Here is a 15,979-nt window from a genome sequence, read left to right on the forward strand (position 1 = left end):
ATCTTTGGCCGGGTATGGTGGTTCACACCTGTAATCCCAGCATTTTGGGAGGCCAAGGTAGACAGATCACTTAAGGCCAGGAGTTCAAGACCAGCCTGGCCAACATGGCAAAACCTCATCTCTGCTAAAAATACCAGAAATTAGCCGAGCGTGGTGATGCGTGCCTGTAGTCCCAGCTACTCGGGAGGCTGAGGTAGAATCACTTGAACTCGGTGGGTAGATGTTGCAGTGAGCCAAGATTGTGCCACTGCACTAAAGCCTGGGTGACAGAGCAAGACTCTATCACCAAAAAAAAAAAAATCTTCCTTGGCCAGGCGTGGCAGCTCACACCTGTAATCCCAGCACTTTGGGAGGCTGAGGTGGGCGGATCACCTGAGGTCAGGAGTTCGAGACCAGCTTGGCCAACATGGTGAAACCCCATCTCTACTAAAAATACAAAAATTAGCCGGACATGATGGCATGTGCCTGTAGTCCCAGCTACTCAGGAGGCTGAGGCAGGAGAATTGCTTGAACCCGGGAAGCAGAGGTTGCAGTGAACCAAGATTGCGCCATTGCACTTCAGCCTGGGCAACAGAGTGAGATTCTGTCTTAAAAAAAAAAAAAAAATCCCAAAGTGCTGTCCAATTGATCATGCAGAAAGCAGGCTATGCTCTGAGAAAGGCTAAATCAAATAGCCTCACAGTAGCCAGGTGATGTCACAGTGACCATGTGCACTCTTCCCTGGCATGGCACCACTTTGAGGAAGTAGCATCTATTTGGGTAATGCGTCCAGTCCCACACTCCAGAGACTTAGCATGAGGCTCCCTCTACAGTGGTGAGAGTAAGAGTAGTTCAAGGAAACTGCTGGAGAGATTTTTTTTTTTAAAGGAAAAGAAAAGGGCAAGAGTCATGTGGCACTTCTACTGTGGTGCAGGCGTCCTGAGTCAGCCCTCAGCCCCGAGAGGTAACAAGGCAAATTCTAACACTTTAAAGGGTGACATGAAAATGACTCACTCCTTCTTGACTACACTGATGTGTATGTTTCTGCTTCAGGGTAAGCCCCTCTGTTTGGTAAACCACCTGTTAAAAAAACTGTGACTGTGGAAATCAAATTCAGCTAAATCATAGGGGAACAGATAACATAAGCAAAATTTCACTACTTTATATTTAGGAGTTGTACTTGGTCCTTAAAATTACTTAGAGGTCTGTTTCAGAATTAAAAACACAAAAATGAAGAAAACACGGCCAATTTCCTTTATAATCCTGGAGAGTAAGGCTTTTTCTAACTATGTCTCAAAATCCAGAAGCCGTAAAAGATACTATTGATTAATTTAATTATATAAAAGTAGCCAGGCGTGATGGCTCACACCTGTAATCCCAGCACTTTGAGAGGCTGAGGTGGGTGGATCACTTGAGGTCAGGAGTGCGAGACCACCCTGGCCAACATGGTAAAACCCCATCTCTACTAAAAATACAAGAATTAGCCGGGTGTGGTGGCAGGCACCTGTAATCCCAGCTACTTGGGATGCTGAGGCAGGAGAATTGCTTGAACCTGGGAGGCAGAGGTTGCAGTGAGTCGAGATTGCGCCGCTGCATCCAGCCTGGGTGACAGAGACAGACTCTGTCTCAAAAAAAAAAAAAAAAAAAAAAATTATATACAAGTAAAAAATTTATGTGTGTCAAAAAATATCATAGGCAAAAGCAGAAAAGACAAATGAGGAACTTTCTGGTGGGCAGATCAGACTGCCCACATCTGAGCCCACCGATCAGTAGGAGAGGGATGACCATAAGAGGCAACAGGAAGCGTATAGCACCACTCATTAAATGTTCTTCCCAGAAGAGTGAATCTGAAAGTGATCAAACCTCTAAACTGAACTACCAGTCTATGAGAAATATGTGACAGAGAAACACGCTAACAGAAGGGAGACACAATCAGCAAAAAATCTAGAATGTAGGAGACTCCACAGGGCAAATGATCCAATTTCTTCAACAAAATAAATTGCAAAGGGCGTATTACATGTTATGAGACACTTAAGAATTCCATCAACCAAAATTACAAATGCATTGTCCCTCTGACCCAGCAATCTCATTTCTGGGAACCCTTAGACACACTTGCACATGTATGAAATGAAGCAAGCACAGCATCATTCACAGTATCACTATCAGTAACAGCAAATTTGGAAGCAACCCAAGGATCCGTATGTACTGACTGTTTAAATAAATTAAGGCACAGTCACACAGTGGAATACATGTAGCCATAAAACGAATGGGAAAGCTTTCTTGGTACTGATACAGAAGAGGACCAGGACAATATTAAATGAAAAAAAACAAGGAATAAAGCAATGGATAAGATGCGCTATCTTTCTGAAAGAAAGGACAAAAATAGGTCAGGTGGGGTGGCTTATGCCTATAATCCCAGCACTTTGTGAGGCCAAGGTGGGCGGATCACTTGAGATCTGGAGTTCAAGACCAGCCTGGCCAATATGGTGAAACCCTGTCTCTACTAAAAATAGAAAAACTAGCTGGGCATGGTGGTGGGCGCCTGTAATCCCAGCTACTTGGGCGGCTAAGGCAGGAGAATTGCTTGAACCCAGGAGGTGGAGGGTGCAGTGAGCCAAGTTTGGACCACTGCACTCCAGCCTGAGAAAAAAACAGCGAGACTCCGTCTCAAAGAGAAAAAAAAAAAAAAAAAAAGAAGGGAGAAAAATAAGAATTTGTGTTCATCGAGACTCCATCTCAAAGAGAAAAAAAAAAAAAGGAGAAAAATAAGAATTTGTGTTCATATTTTATTGTTTGCACAAAAATCCACTGGAAGGCCGGGGGCACTGGCTCACGCCTGTAATCCTAGTAGTTTGGGAGGCCGAGGTGGGTGCATCACTGAGGTCAGGAGTTCGAGACCAGCCTGACCAACATGGCAAAACCCCATCCCTAAAAAAAATACAAAAAATTAGCCAGGCATGGTGGCAGGTGTCTGTAATTCCATCTACTTGTGAGCCTGAGGCAGAATTGCTTGAATCCAGGAGGTGGAGGTTGCAGTGAGCCAAGATCATGCCATTGCATTCCAGCCTGGGCATCAGAGCAAGACTCTGTCTCAAAAAGAAAAAAAAAAAAAAAATTCACTGGAATTTACAAAGGAAACTAATAAAAGTGGTTGTCTATAGGATGAAGGGGTGAGGGGAGTGGAAAATTCAGTGGAAGGGGACAAGAATGAGTATAAGACTTCCCAGTGTGTACTATTTTCTGTTATTCTGATTTATGAACAATGTGATAATATCATCTACATACAGATAGATATCTTTATATGTGTGTGCGTGTGTGTATGTGTATAAAATAAATAGGGCCAGGCGCGGTGGCTCACACCTGTAATCCCAGCACTTTGGGGGGTCAAGGCAGGTGGATCACTTGAAGTCAGGGGTTCAAGACCAGCCTGGCCAACCAACATTGGTAAAATCCCATCTCTACTAAAATACAAAAAATTGGCCAGGCATGGTGGTGCATGCCTGTAATCCTAGCTACTCAGGAAGCTGAGGCAGGAGAATTGCTTGAACCTGGGAGGCGGAGGCTGTAGTGAGCCAAGATCACGCCACTGCACTCCAGCCTGGGTGACAGAGCGATACTCTCCCTCAAAAAAAAAAAAGAAAAAGAAAAAGAAAAAGAAATGGGTATCATCTACTATATAAAATTTAATTATCTGAATAACAATCTGATAATCTGGTCAGGTGCGGTGGCTCATGCCTGTAACCCCAGCACTTTGGAAGGCCAAAGTAGGTGGATTACTTGAGGTCAGGAGTTTGAGACCAGCCTGGCCAACATGATCAAATCCCGTGTCTACTAAAAATAGAAAAATCAGCCGGGCATGGTGGCTGGTGCCTGTAATCCCAGCTACTTGCGAGGCTGCGAGGCTGTGGCAGGAGAACTGCTTGAACCCGGGAGGCGGAGGTTGCAGTGAGCCAAGATCACGCCACTGCACTCCAGCCTGGGTGACAGAGCGATACTCTCTCTCAAAAAAAAAAAAAAAAAAAAAAAAAAAGAAAGAAATGGGTATCATCTACTATATAAAATTTAATTATCTGAATAACAATCTGATAATCTGGTCAGGTGCGGTGGCTCACGCCTGTAACCCCCAACACTTTGGAAGGCCAAGGTGGGTGGATTACTTGAGGTCAGGAGTTTGAGACCAGCCTGGCCAACATGATCAAATCCCGTGTCTACTAAAAATAGAAAAATCAGCCGGGCATGGTGGCTGGCGCCTGTAATCCCAGCTACTTTGTGAGGCTGTGGCAGGAGAACTGCTTGAACCCGGGAGGCGGAGGTTGCAGTGAGCTGAGATCAAGCCACTGCCCTCCAGCCTGGGTGACAGAGCAAGACCCTATCTCAAAAACACACACACAAAAAAACCAAACAATCCCAATCTGATAATTTAATGATAAATGGATCATGAAGATGAATGAGAGAAATGAGAAAAATATTCTGGCATCAGTTCTAGGAGTTCCCTGTGACTCTCCAATAGCCCCTTTGGGCCCCCAGTGTGAACCAGCACCTACCTCCATGAAAAAGATATCTCCGTTTGTATCTGTCCCTGCATGTACCACAAATGTCTGCTTCTTCATATGCCGGCTGCCACTGGACCAGATAGAGAGATCGCGTCCATTCTGATGAAAGAGAGATTTTTTTGGGACAGTCATACATCCCTCTCAGAGGGCTCTGGGCCAAGAATTCCCCATCCAGCAATCAAATTCATATCAGCTTCCTCAGCACAGTCTCATCTGCTGGCCACTGGTCACCCGGGAAGTGGTTTCAGATGTTTTGGTCTCAGAAGCCCTATATATCTCTTAAAATTTATTGAAGATTCCAAAGAGCTTTCGTTTATGTGAGTTATAGATATTTACATACTAGAAATTTAAACAAATTTCTCAAATGATTAATTATAAAAACAATTAATAATTCAGTAATAACCCATTACATAGTAATATAAACATTTTTAATAACTATATTTTCCAAAAAAAGGGAACTGTTTCACATTTTTGCAAATCTCCTGAATGTTTGACTTAACAGCAAATAGCTGCATTCTCCTATCTGCTTCTGCATTGAGTCTGTTGCAGTATGTTGCTTTGGTTGAGGTATATGAAAAAAACGACCTAACAGATACATATTTGGAAAATGGAAGAGGATTTTCATAGCCTTTTCAGATAAACAGACGTATTCTTTTTTAACACTATACCAGAACTTGAGAAGTAGCAGCTTCTTTTTTTTTAGAGACAAGGTTTTGCTCTGTCACCCAGGCTGGAGTTCAGTGGCATGACCATAGCCCACTACAGCTTTGAACTCCTGGGCATAAGTGACACTCCTGCCTCAGCCTCCCAAGTACCTGGGATTACAGGCATAAATCACAACACCCAGCAACAGCAGCTTTTGAAAGTCAGCTGCAGTGTGGAATCTGAAAGCACATCAATGAACATTTTACACTGTTACATTAAAATCCATTTAGGCCAGACATGGGGGCTCATTCCTGTAATCCCAACACTTTAGGAGGCCAAGTCAGGAGTACCGTTTGAGCCCAGGCAGGAGTTGGAGACCAGCCTGGGCAACAGTGAGCCCCTATTCTCCATACATTGTTTTTTTTTGAGACAGGGTCTCATTCTGTCACCCAGGCTGGAGTGCAGTGGTGCTGAATCACGGCAGCCTCAACCTCCTGAGCTCAAGTGATCCTCCCACCTCAGCTTCCCAAGTAGCTGGAACTACAGGTGCATGCCACCATGCCTGGCTGATTTTTTTATTTTTTGTAGAAATGGGGTCTCCCTTGGCTGGGCGTGGTGGCTCACACCTGTAATCCCAGCACTTTGGGAGGCCAAGGTGGGTAGATCACAAGGTCAGGAGTTAGAGACTAGCCTAACCAACATAGTGAAACCTCGTCTCTACTAAAAATATAAAAATTAGCTGGGCGTGGTGGCGGGGGCCTGTAGTCCCAGCTACTAGGGAGGCTGAGACAGGAGAATGACATGAACCCAGGAGGCGGAGCTTGCAGTGAGCCGAGATGGCACCACTGCACTCCAGCCTGGGAGACAGAGCGAGACTTCATCTCAAAAAAAAAAAAGTATAATCATCAATTTAATAAAAGTAACAGTTTTCACTGCTTCTTCAAGGACATTTATAAGCACAACTGGCATTTTTAAAAAAACTAAGAGTATAAGCCAGGCGCAGTGGCTCATGCCCGTAATCCCAGAACTTTGGGAGGCTGAGGCAGGCAGATCATTTGAGGTCAGGAGTTCGAGATGAGCCTGGCGAATGCCCATCTCTACTAAAAATACAAAAATTAGCCAGGCGTGGTGGTGCATGCCTGTAACCTCAGCTACTCAGGAGGCTAAAGCAGGAACCCACAAGGCAGAGATTGCAGTGAGCCAAAATTGCACCATTGCACTCCAGCCTGGGCAACAAGAGAGTGAAACTCTGTCTCTCTCTCCCTCTCTCTCGCGTTCTCTCTCTCTCTCTCTCTCTATATATATATAGATATAAATAAATCAGCTGGGTGTGGGGGCACATGCCTATAATCCCAGCTACTTGGGAGGCTGAGGCATGAGAATCGCTTGAACCCAGGAGGTGGAGATTGCAGTGAGCCAAGATGGCGCTACTGCACTCCAGCCTGGGCGACAAAGTGAGAGTCTGTCTCAAAAAACAAACAAAACAAAAATAAAAAAACCGAAAGTGTATCGAGGCAAGGAATACAATGGCTGCTGGCATAGTTTGGGGCCATTGTCTTCACTTGGGTTAAAGTGCCAGCAGTTGTACCCGCCACTGCTTTGGTACCATCAGTGCAAACGTAACCCTGTGAAAATGGCAAATAACATTTTAGAATCATTTGAAATCGTTTTCACCTTCTGAATTCTCAGCAGTCCAGACCACACATCAAACTGATGCACTACGATTGTTTTATACAGAGAACCCATCACAGAACACAGGGACTAACGTCTCATTTAGAGTCAAAGACAACTGCTCCATTTTCAAAATCAGGGGTGAACTGGACTGGAAGTGACATAAACCAAGAAACGACCCATGGGAAGCCTAAGGGGTGGCCAGACGTGCTTACCAGGTTCGCCAGCTGATCAAGCACCTCATTGATTTGCTGGCTGTACACAAGCCCAATGTGCGACTTTCCCATTAGGCGCCTCACCTTCTTACGGATGTCATTCTTATTTACCTGAAAAGCCAAAACAGGACTCTTAACAAGGGATCTGCTCTCCTCTCGACTGAGGATGAGAGAAGAGAATGTACAAGTGGGCTTCCTACCATCTGAGAGAAGTGGAATTCTGAAAGACCACACCACTGAACAAGGGAGAAAACTTTCAACTGTGTATTCTGCCACCATGAGGGGAAGAAAAGTCCTGGCTCTGTCTCTAGTTAGCTTCTGCAGAAAAGTGGCTCTTAGAGCAGTTCTGGTTCCAGGGGACACGTTCTCCCTATCCCCACTAAATACCACCACATTCACCCCTACAAGGGCTCTGAAAACCCCCAAGGCTCTTCATAGTGTAATTCAGAAATGACTTAGAGTGGCAACACCAGACTGGGTTGTAGCCAAGACATCTCTGAAGGTTAGGGATCATCATCCTTTCCCAGCCTGAGTCAACCAGTACCCTCCAAATTCCACAGAGTACAGTGAAACTTACACCAGGAAATGAGGCAAACCAAGAGGGGCTGGGGGAATTCTCTGCATCTGATCAACTGATCCCTTCACACTTAGGGAGGTTGGGGAGAACAAAAGGAGGAGAAACCCAGTGGCTCCTTCTCCAAACAATGCTCTTCTACCCATCAACTCCAGACTTATGTTTCCCTTTGAGAGCAGAACTCTTCTACTTGGTAACATACTTCTTCCACAGCTACAAAACCAAGTACAACATATCAAGTTCTATCTACTATTACTTTGCTAATGGCTGGCTCTTCTTATAACTATGTAAAATTCTATAAGATATAGGGCTGTCCTGAAAAACAAAACCTGAGCATCGTTTCTTTTTTTTTTGAGATGGATTTTCACTCCTGTTACCTAGGCTAGAATACAATGGTGCAATCTCAGCTCACTGCAACCTTCTTCTCTCGAGTTCAAGTGATTCTCCTGTCTCAGCCTTCCAAGTAGCTGGGATCAGAAGCGTGAGCCACTATGCCCAGCTAACTTTTGTATTTTTAGTAGAGACAGGATTTTACAATATTGGTCAGGCTGGCCTAGGACTCCTGGCCTCAGGTGATCCATCTGCCTTGGCCTCCCCAAGTGCTGGGATTACAGGCATGAGCCACCACTCCTGGTCCTGAGCATCCTTTCTAAGTTTTAAAAATCTACTATTGTAAAAAAGAAAAATTAATTCATTGTATTTTGTGGGAAGCTCTACTGGCATCCTAAAACTACTTATTAAAGGGAGACCATATAAATCTCAAAATAAACAAATAATGGCTGGGCATGGTAGCTCCTGCCTGTAATCCCAGCACTTTGGGAGGCTGAGGCAAGAGGATCACTTGAGGTCAGGAGTACGAGACCAGCCTGGCCAACATGGTGAGACTCCATCTCTACTAAAAATAGAAAAATTAGCCGGGTGTGGTGGCAGACGTCTGTAATCCCAGCTACTCAGGAGGCCGAGGCAGGAGAATTGCTTGAATCCGGGAGGCAGAGGATGCAGTGAGCCAACACTGCGCCACTGTACTCCAGTCTGGGTGACAGAGTGAGACTCTGTCTCAAAAAAAATGAAAATAAAAATTAAATAAATAAATAAATAAATAAACACATAGTATGGAATCATCAGTTCTTGGCCGGGTGCAGTGGCTCATGCCTGTAATCCCAGCACTTTGGGAGGCCAAGGCGGGTGGATCACCTGAGGTCAGGAGTTTGAGACCAGCCTGGCCAACATGGTAAAACCCTGTCTCTACTAAAAATACAAAAACTAGCTGGGTATGATGGTCTGCACCTATAATCCCAGCTACTGGGGAGGCTGAGGCACAAGAATCACTTGAACTGGGGAGGGGGAGGTTGCAGTGAGCTGAGATTGTGTCACTGCACTCCTACCTGGGCGTCAGAGCAAGACTCTGTCTCAAAACAAAAATAAAGAGAATCATCAGTTATTTCTACAACACTCCTTAGTAAAACAGGCTGGCAGCTTCAGATAAACAGAACATTGTTAAGCTGGCAGAGAGGCCTCAGACTTTCTTTTTTTTTTTTGAGACGGAGTCTCGCTCTGTCGCCCGGGCTGGAGTACAGTGGCCAGATCTCAGCTCACTGCAAGCTCCACCTCCCGGGTTTACGCCATTCTCCTGCCTCAGCCTCCTGAGTAGCTGGGACTACAGGCGCCCGCCACCTCGCCTGGCTAGTTTTTGTATTTTTTAGTAGAGACGGGGTTTCACCGGGTTAGCCAGGATGGTCTCGATCTCCTGACCTTGTGATCCGCCCGTCTCGGCCTCCCAAAGTGCTGGGATTACAGGCTTGAGCCACTGCGCCCGGCCGACCTCAGACTTTCAATCAAGAAGACAGCCCTAAGTAAGATACCTTGATAGCTTCCCAGCTGCCCCGAAATTCAGGTGACAGGAACAAGCCTTGCCCTTCTAGCATCAGTGGAGCTGGACACAGCAAAATGACATTACCTTCATCAGCAGCATGTAGGAGATGAGGTTGTGCAAAAGGGTGGCCAGCAAGCGATCTTCATCATCTTCCAGGCGCTTCCGGTCATGTTCTCCCAGGGACAGGTACCTAAGCAGAAGACAAAGCACAAGTCAGCCCTCAAGTGGGAGAACACGGAACTAACCAGGAGGCGGCTGAGTCTGCATATTCCCAATGGTTTCCTAAGCCCCATACCTGTCGATCATTTCCTGGGGACCCTGGTCCATACCCATGCCTTCTCTCTCCAACATCACAGCATCTAAGAAGGCATCTTCCCAGAATTGCATTTGGTCCCATAAAGTAGAACGCTCTTTGCCTGCGTAGAATAAAGGTTTCTCAGGGGGCCTATTTAACGTTTAAGGATATAGCTGCCAAACAAAAATAAAGAGTAAAATCCAGATAAAAGGGAATAATTACAAATTCCAGGGCAAAGGAAACACAATCTCTCTACCCCAGATCTAACATGCCTGCCACCAGCCCCAGATGCCTTCAAGTAAGGCCCAGTCCCTCCCAAGCAGGAGGGATGAACACAGCACACAAATAAATGTGGTTACTTATAGAAAAGGTCTCCATAGCTGCATCCTCTAACTGGTCCCACATGGATCCTTTGTCCCTTCCTGCCAATTTGAGAGCAGGAAGGACCATGGTAGCAAGAAAGGAAAGAAAGGAAGACAGAAAGGCAGAGGCTGTTGGTTAACACCAAAACCCAATCTTGTACAGTTTTCACCCACTGCTTGTTCTGGACACAGTAAGTCGCTTGCTTCAGGTATAAAACTGCGATCTAATGTCAGCATTGAGATCAGCAGAAAGCCAACCAGCTACTTGTTCAGTGTGACCCTCTCCCCTAGCTGAGCCAGCTTTCTCCAGTGCAAAGGGCCTTGCCAGTGTGTTTCTCACCTAGGAGTCCCTCATAGAGATAGACTCGCTGGCTCACATCTTCAGAAGTGCGAATGGGGCTGCCTGCCAGCTTCTCCTTTACGCTTGGCTTCAAGCTGTGGGCTTTACCCTAGAGAGAAGAGATGATAGGTCAGTGGCCGAGGTAGCAATGAACAGAGGCAAAGGAAACCAAGCATTTCACTAAGAGGCTGTCACACCAGTCACCATCCATTAACAACATAAACTCCAGTACCCCTGCTTCTGCAAGTCCACTTACACTGCTTTCTGTTACTGCCTCCTAAACTACACAATAGAGTTTTCATTTTTGACTTATCTTTACTCCTTAGTCTCTGTAAGATAATTTTCTCTTTAAAGCAACAATAATAACAATCAGATTAATTCTCTGTGTAGTAATGTAACACAGCAGAAAGAACCCAGGGTTTAAACCCATCAGATTGCCCAAGGTTCAGACGCCTGCCTCTTATTAGCTTATGTGACCTTAGGTACAAAAATCAGCTTCTCTGAGCCTTATTTTCCTAATCTGTCAAAGGAAGGTTATAAGACCTACCCTCATAGGACTGCTTTACAAGAATTAAATTTGAAGATACATATAAAGCACCTAACAGTGACTAGCACATGGCTAGTAATTGAGAAATGTTCATTTCTTCTTTCCTATCATCTTTTACTGTCCCTAAGAAATATCACTAACTTCATCTGCTACTTCTGAGTAGATTTTCTATTCATTAAAAGATTTTCAGCCAGGTGCAGTGGCTCACGCCTGTAATCCCAACACTTTGGGAGGCCAAGGTGGCTGGATCACCACGTCAGGAGATCCAGAGTTCCTGGCTAACATGGTAAAATCCCGTATCTATTAAAAATACAAAAAATTAGCCAGGTGTGGTGGCACACGCCTGTAGTCCCAGCTACTTGGGAGGCTAAGGCAGAAGAATCGCTTGAAAACCCTGGAGGCAGAGGTTGCAGTGAGCCAAGATCGCACTACTGCACTCCAGCTTGGGCGACAGAGTGAGACTCTGTCTCAAAAAAAAAAAAAAAGATTTGCAACTAGATAAGAGGTAAATAATATCATGCCATTTCACAATGCATGAAATAGAGTAAGTAAAGAAGCAACTGATCAAAGGTTATTGGGTAAGACTTGATCAGTGTGACTAAATACCAGTCTCCGGGTTCACAGCCCAATATTTTACTAAATGGATCATGTGACTTTATATAATTTATTTATTATTAAAACAGCCTTGTTTGAGCAAAAATAATTAGGTCGCTACACTCAGCAGCTCTGTATAAAGAGCCCTTGCTTGCCAGCACAGAGCAAGTATGAATTTGTCCCAGAAAGATGCCAGAAACGGTAGCACACAGCTGAATGGCTGAATGGCTTCCTGCAAGACTGATGCTCCACATACCTAGTTTAACACATTTGGAATGAAAACACACTGGAATAATTTTAAACACTCTTATTAAAGCAGCTCACTCTGGCCAGCATGATAGCTCACATCTACGGTCCTAGCACTTTGGTAGGATGAAGCAGGAGGATCACTTAAGCCCAGAAGTGCAAGACCAGCCTGGGCAACATAGCAAAAAAAAAAAAAAAAAAAAAAAAAAAAAGAATAAAAATCTTAGCCAGGAGGGATGGTGCTTGCCTGTAGTCCCAGCTACTTGGGAGGCTGAGGTGGGCAGATTACTTGAACCTGGAAGTTTGAGGCTAGAGTAAGCCATGACTGCACCCTGCACTGCAGCCTGGGCACCAAAGCAAGACCTTGTCTCAAAAGTAAATAAATATTTTTAAAAAGCAACAACCAAAAAACAGCCTAGGGGAGTAATGTCAGCAAGATGGCCGAGCAGAAGCCCCTAAAGCACATCCCCCTCACAAAGAGAGCCAGAGTAATAAACAAACAGCTATACTTTAACCCAAAAAAACTGAGGGAGACTGCGGAGGTGCATCAGAAGTGTGACAGGAACGCTGATGAGCACAGAAACTCAGGATGGCCACATAGAGAACAGAAGGCAACATCAGGCCTCCCCTCCATCCCCCTTCCCCCATCTGGGACCAGCTGGGAACAAGGAGGAACTTCTCCCTACAGCAAGGAAGTAAGCAAGACAATTCTAGAAACTGCCATTAGCACCTTGGACACCTACAGACTTCACCACTGGCTTCCCTACAGTCCTCTAGGCACTGAGCCCAGCTGAAGGAACTGCCTGGAGTCCATACAGCTGTGCTCCCTCCAGAGAAGGAGCCAATACTGTGCGCCAGCCCCTGTAGCCTGTGCAGCTACTGTGCTATGCCATCTTGGAAGTGGAGCTATGGTGGGAGTGTGTTTTGCTCTGGGGGCAGATGGCCAGAGCTCCCCTTCATTCCTGAGGCTAAGCCACCACCAAACCACTCCATCCTGATGTCTTGACAATCTAAGCCAAGCTGTGAGCAGCTGTTACCATGATTCCCCAAGGGGTCAGTCAAGTGGAGGCAGAGCCACTCCATTTACCCGTCCCCCGTCCCCCCCACCCCGGCCCCTTGGGCTGCAGCTGAAGCAGTACCCTATCTACTGGGAAAACAGTACTTAGACTGCTCAGAGCAGTCAGGCCTCCCTGGTGGCTAAGGTGAAGAAGCACTCCGTATCCCAGGAAATGGTGTCTTGGCCACCCAGGGCAGTCGTGCATCCTAGCACCTAACCTGAAGCGGCACCTTGCATTCCAGGGATACTGTGCCTGGGTCACCCAGAACAGTCATGCCCACACTAGGCCTGTGCTAAAGCAACACACTGTCCCCAGGGGAACTAGTGGCTGGCCAAGCTGAGCAGTTGTGCATTCCAGGGCTAAGCTGACACGGGACCCCATGTTCCAGGGAAACAGCAGTGGCTGAGCTGAGATACCTTGCCCTAGCCAAGCAAGTCTAGTACCCTGCGTCCCTGGAACTGGACTTGCCCCTAGAGTCTGAACTGCTAAGATTCCCTCTTCCTGGGGAGTGGAGTCATTGCTGTGCTGCTCCCTGACCCCGAGGACCCAAATGACAGCTGTGTTCTGCCACACTGGGGTATTTGCTGCCATTGTACTTGGCTTCACAGTCTGGGATACAGCCAAGCCCAACCATCCTAGAGTCTAGAGTCACTACTATATGGTGCCTCATTCCCTGGGACCTGAGCAGTCACTAAGCCCTACTGACTCAGATCCCTGAATTGCAGCTGTACCCTGCTCCCTAGGCCCAAACCTCCAGGGCACCCCTTCCTCCCCAGAGTAAGGCCAGTGCTATGGCCTATACCCCAGTATTAGAATCACAGTTATGAGCCAGTCCCCTGGGCCTGAGCTGCTAGCGGGTGCCTCAGATTCTGGCTCTATGGGCAACTTACATCCAACCTTGCCACAGAGAGCAAATCTGCACCCCAATATCCAGATGCCACAATAGCTTTGTGAGACCCTAAGCCTGGAACCCTGACTCCACAGCTACTCCAAGCATCTGTACCTGGAACCCAGTGCCTCTGCAGCTACTTGTAGGCCATGTCAGTCAGACCTGACACCAAGAGGGATTCTCTTGGCTGCGTCACTCCATTGTGAGGAAAATGAGAATAGGAGGACTCCAAAACTCCTTGATACCAAGGATATTAACAACATATATCACCACTGCCACTGCCACACTTCTATGGTCTAGGACTCTGAGGCACCCATAGTTATTGCTCATGTTGAATGCAGTTGAAGAAGCTACACAGAAAATATACCACTACATTTATCCAGAAACAGAGTTCCCATACCCTTCCCAACTGGCACACTAAAACCCAACTGCACATGAAAGTCTTTCTCTATGAAAGCCACTCCAGAAAGTTTGGAAGAAGTGACTTCTGCCAGATGTGTGGATATCAACACAGAGACATAAGAAACATGAGAAAAACAAGGACATATGACTCCACCAAAGGAATGTAATAACTCTTTGGTAATAGACACAATCAATTAATTGCCAGAACATCAATTAATTGCCAGAACATAAATCAATTAATCAATTAATTGCCAGAACATAAATTAAACATAATGATCTTAAGGAAATGCAATGAGATACAAGAAAATACAGATAGATGATTCAACAAAATCAGAAAAACAATTCATGATATGAATTAGAAATTCAGCAAAGAGAAAAAATCATAACAAAAAAACAGAAATCTTGCAGCTGAATAATTCAATGAATAAAGTTTAAAAAATACAATAGGCCGGGCACGGTGGCTCACGCCTGTAATCCCAGCACTTTGGGAGGCCGAGGCGGGCAGATCATGAGGTCAGGAGATCGAGACCATCCTGGCGAACACAGTGAAACTCTGTCTCTACTAAAAATACAAAAAAATCAGCCGGACGTGGTGGCAGGCGCCTGTAGTCCCAGCTTCTAGGGAGGCTGAGGCAGGAGAATGGCATGAACCAGGGAGGTGGCGGAGCTTGCAGTGAGCGGAGATCTAGCCACTGCACTCCAGCCTGGGCGACACAGCGATACTCTGTCTCAAAAAACAAAAAACAAAAAACAAAAAACAATAGAGGGCCGGGAGCAGTGGCTCATGCCTGTAATCCCAACACTTTGGGAGGCTGAGGTGGGTAGATCACCTGAGGTTGGGAGCTCAAGACCAGCCTAACCAATGTGGAAAAACCCCATTTCTATAAAAAAATACAAAATGAGCCAGGTGTGGTGGCGCATGCCTGTAATCCCAGCTACTTGGGAGGCTGAGGCAGGAGAATTGCTTTAACCCGGGAGGCAGAGGTTGCAGGGAGCCGAGATAGTGCCATTGCACTCCAGCCTGGGCAACAAGAGCGAAACTCTGTCTCAAAAAAAAAAAAAGAAAAAAGGAAAAGATACATTAGAGAACTATAACAGCAGACTTGATCAAGCAGAAGAATGACTCTACGTTGAAGATAAGTCATTTGAAATTATTGAGAAAAAACTAAGAATGAAAAACAGTCAAGAAAGTCTACAACACTTAGGGGATACTATTAAGTAAAAAATATTCATATTATTGGATTTCCAAAGAGACAAGGGAAAAGGCATAAAAAACTTATTTAATGAAATAATAGCTGAAAACTTCCCAAGTCTGGGGACAGAGATGGACAGACAGATCCAGGAAGCTCAAAAGTCCCCAAAGAGATTCAACCCAAAAAAGTCCTCTCTGGCCGGATGTGGTGGCTCACGCCTGTAATCCCAGCACTTTGGGAGGCTGAAGCGGGCAGATCATTTGAAGTCAGGAGTTCCAGACCAGCCTGACCAACATGGTGAAATCCCATCTCTACTAAAAATACAAAAAAATTAGCTGAGCGTGGCGGTGCATGCCTGTAATCCCAGCTACTCAGGAGTCTGAGGTAGGAGAAGAGCTTGAACCCAAGAGGCAGAGGTTGTAGTGAGCCGAGATCATGCTACTGTACTCCAGCCTGGGCAACAGAGTGAGACTCCATCTCAAAAAAAAAAAAAAAAAAGTTCTCTCCAAGGTACATTAGAGTCAAATTGTCAAAAGTCAGAGA

General features: G+C 45.7%; 1 protein-coding gene across 37 annotated transcripts in view; it reads right to left on the reverse strand.

The window, feature by feature from the left end:
• The window catches only part of MADD (MAP kinase activating death domain), a 63,487-nt gene that overhangs the window by 11,050 nt on the left and 36,458 nt on the right, over window positions 1-15,979 (reverse strand). For all 37 annotated transcript variants that reach the window (XR_003309389.2, XM_023215670.3, XM_031933943.1 and 34 more), the window contains 5 exons: window positions 10,508-10,616; window positions 9,806-9,926; window positions 9,595-9,700; window positions 7,064-7,174; window positions 4,524-4,631 (listed from right to left, as the gene is read on the reverse strand). Coding sequence is in view for 36 of the 37 variants with exons in the window: in XM_023215670.3 (XP_023071438.2) it covers window positions 4,524-4,631; window positions 7,064-7,174; window positions 9,595-9,700; window positions 9,806-9,926; window positions 10,508-10,616 (555 nt within the window). In the remaining variant the exon portion in view is untranslated. The remainder of the gene's footprint in view (window positions 1-4,523; window positions 4,632-7,063; window positions 7,175-9,594; window positions 9,701-9,805; window positions 9,927-10,507; window positions 10,617-15,979) is intronic.

Source organism: Piliocolobus tephrosceles, chromosome 13 (genome assembly GCF_002776525.5).
Source record: "Piliocolobus tephrosceles isolate RC106 chromosome 13, ASM277652v3, whole genome shotgun sequence".
NCBI classification, from domain to species: domain Eukaryota; kingdom Metazoa; phylum Chordata; class Mammalia; order Primates; family Cercopithecidae; genus Piliocolobus; species Piliocolobus tephrosceles.